The 3065-nt window shown below is 45.7% G+C and overlaps 1 protein-coding gene across 1 annotated transcript; it reads right to left on the bottom strand.

Annotated features, from left to right (window-relative positions):
* Positions 1–245: 245 nt before the first annotated feature.
* On the bottom strand, positions 246–1223 carry LOC126602894 (uncharacterized). The gene has a single exon (XM_050269720.1). The coding sequence runs from the start codon at positions 1221–1223 to the stop codon at positions 246–248; it is 978 nt and encodes a 325-aa protein (XP_050125677.1).
* Positions 1224–3065: the final 1842 nt, after the last annotated feature.

Genomic DNA, 3065 nt, shown 5'->3' with positions numbered 1-3065 from the left:
GAGACATAGTTTGTGGCATGTACCTTTGTTTTCCTGTCGTGTTTACCTTTGGGGTTATCAAGGTATTGCATAATTGACCTCCTCAAGTCGCTTGGTAGCGTTTCGACCACGCACACCTCCACAGGATCCTTTCGTTCCAACAACGAAGGTAAAGACATTACCCGTGTACGGATGACTTGGTTTCGCTGAAGGACTTGTTGATTAACCAGAGCTGGACATGATTGCCGTAAAACATGTACCATTAGTCAACTCTTGCCCCCTAGGAGTTGTGCTCTAGAGGCTATCTGAGCGAGTTCGTCCGCAATGGTGTTCTGCCCATGGGAAATATGATTGAATGTGTTACCGTCAAATGACTCAGCCAAGTAACTGGCCACCATGTGATAGGGCGCCAGAGTACAACTCATGAACCGAAAAGTGCCATTAAGTTGGTTAATCACAAGCTCTGAATCCCCGAAGACAAGGACGCGGGCAGCGTGCAAGCCATTAAGTACGACAAGGCTGATAACAAGAGCTTCGTACTCGGCTTGATTGTTAGTACAATCGAAATCCAACTTGAGGGAAAGGAACCAACGGTGTTGGTGGGGAGACTGGAGTATGATCCCCACGCCGACCGATATTGACGTGCTGGAACCATCGAAATACATCGTCCAATAATTGTCCCGTGCTTCCACCATTCCGATTTCAACATCGGTGCTCCCAAACCCATATGGAGAAGGGTGGTGGGCTAAGAAATTGACAAACGCTTGTCTTTTGACGGGTTTTTGTGGGACGTAGTGCAAACTGAACTCAGATAGTGCCAGCGTCCATTTCCCGATTCGACCTTTGACTATTGGCCGAGTAAGCATATATCGAATAACATCTGTCTGGGCAATGACCTGTGTAACGGATGGGAGCATATAGTGCCGGAGTTTTAATACGGCGAAGAACAAAGCCAAACAAAGTTTCTCGAAGGGCGAATAATTGATCTCTAGAGGGTTGAGGTGTCTATTGAGATAGAAAATAGCCTGTTCTTGCCCAGCATCAGTATCTTGTGCAAGGAGGCAGCCGATGGATTCTTCGACCGTCGAAATGTAAAGCTTAAGGGTTTTATCACGTCGAGGCGGTACGAGGACAGACGGAGTTGCAAAAGCAACCTTGATTTGTGTGAAAGTCGCTCGATGTTCTTCACGCCACTTAAACTTGTCTGAATCTTTAAGTTTCAAAAGCGTGGAGAATGCCGTCATTTTGCCAGCGGAATTAGCGATGAAGCGACAAAGAAAATTTATTTTCCCCAGCAAGAACTGGAGTTATTTTTTGGTCGTCGGGTATGGGGCGTCAATAATCGCACGAGCTTTGTTCTCGTCTACCTCGATGTCGCGATGGTGGACAAGAAATCCTAAGAAGTTGCCGGCCGACACACCGAAGGTGCATTTGGCCGGGTTCATCTTAAGGTTATGCCGATGCATGCGACTGAAAGCTTACCGAAGATCATCAATATACATTCGGTGACTTTTCGCTTTGACCACGACATCATCAATATATACTTCTACGGTTGTGCTGATCATGTCATGAAAATAGTGTTTATCGCTCGTTGATATGTGCCCCCAGCGTTTTTTAGACCGAATGGCATGACTACCCACTTGTAGGTTCCAAGTGCCCCTGGGCAGCGAAAAGCAATTTTATTAACATCGGCCTCGACAATGAATATCTGGTTATAACTGGCATGTCCATCCATGAATGACAATATCTCATGGTTAGCCGCGGCATCGATTAGCAAATCTGAAATCGGCATGGGATATGCATCCTTAGGCGTTGCTAGATTCAAATTTCAAAAATCAATGCAGATGCGTAGGGCCCCATTTTTCTTTAATACTGGTACGATATTTACCAACCAGTCGACGTATCGGGCAGTGCGGATGAATCCGGCATTCAAGAGTCGAACAATTTCGTCTTTAATACCGAGCTGTACTTTGGTCGAGAATCGTCGAGGAGGTTGTCGAAAAGGCTTGCATCCAGGTTTGATACGTAATTCATGCTCGACAAGGGCTCGATCAAAGCCAGGCATCTCATGATAGCTCCACGCAAAACAGTCTTTGAACTCGTGAAGTAATTGAGGGAGTTTAACTTTCATGGTATGGGGTAGTAACGCACTAATAAACAACGACCGAGGATCGTCAGCTGTCCCAACATTGATTTCCTCTAGAGGATCTTTAACTTGGGGCCGATTGTCTTCGAGTTCGGCCGGTGCGACCTGAACTTTGTCCAACGATAGTACTGGGCCGTTATCTTCCTTGGCCAGGAATTCGATTAAGTTGATGCCCGAATGCAAGTGCTTAGAAATAGCATACCAATGGGCCAACAGGCGTTCCATCGTGGATGAAATCGCGGCCCGATGCCTTTCGCTGTTGATGTCAATCATCAGTGGTTGGGAGAAAATTAGCCAAACCGAGTCTTGCTGAATCCTGGTAGACAGTCTCGGTGCCTACCTCGATGGCTTTCTGGACTGAGATCCGAGTCGACCGTCCATCTGCATTAAAACCTTGTAGGGTAATATAGTCGACGTGATCATCATAATAGCGGGCCTGAATCATGTTGGTTTCAAACGGCTGAGTATCAGCTGAATGGACCACGACCGATTTACCATCCTAAAAAATGAGGACTTGGTATAAAAAAGAAGGAATGCAATTCGTTTAATGAATCCAATCCCTACCGAGCAAAGAATTATATTCGGTTTTTGAGTCGACAATAAAAAATACGGTCATGTGATTGCGACCTGCAATGTTGACCTCTAGAGGGAGTACCCCTTTGGTCTGAGACTTGTCACCGACAAAGCTACTCATAGTGATTCTTAAAGGAATGAGTTCGTCGATGGATCGTCGTAATGCTTTCATGACAGATACAAGCATGATATTGACTGTCGCTCCGCAATTGACAAAAATCTTGGAGATTGGGTAGCCCTCAATATGGGCCGTGACATACAATGGTTTTAAATGTTGAAGATTAGTCGAGGAGGAACGGGGAAACAAGATGTCCAAGGCTGTTTTAAGTTTATCATTGTCGTTAGTTGACTCGTCTTCAGGAGTAGT

This window comes from Malus sylvestris, chromosome 15, assembly GCF_916048215.2.
Source record: "Malus sylvestris chromosome 15, drMalSylv7.2, whole genome shotgun sequence".
In the NCBI taxonomy this organism is placed as follows: domain Eukaryota; kingdom Viridiplantae; phylum Streptophyta; class Magnoliopsida; order Rosales; family Rosaceae; genus Malus; species Malus sylvestris.
This window is presented reverse-complemented; position numbering and strand designations above follow the sequence as displayed.

Coding starts and splice junctions, on each gene's coding strand:
- LOC126602894 (XM_050269720.1), bottom strand. CDS start 1,223: ATGACGGCATTCTCCACGCTTTTGAAACTTAAAGATTCAGACAAGTTT.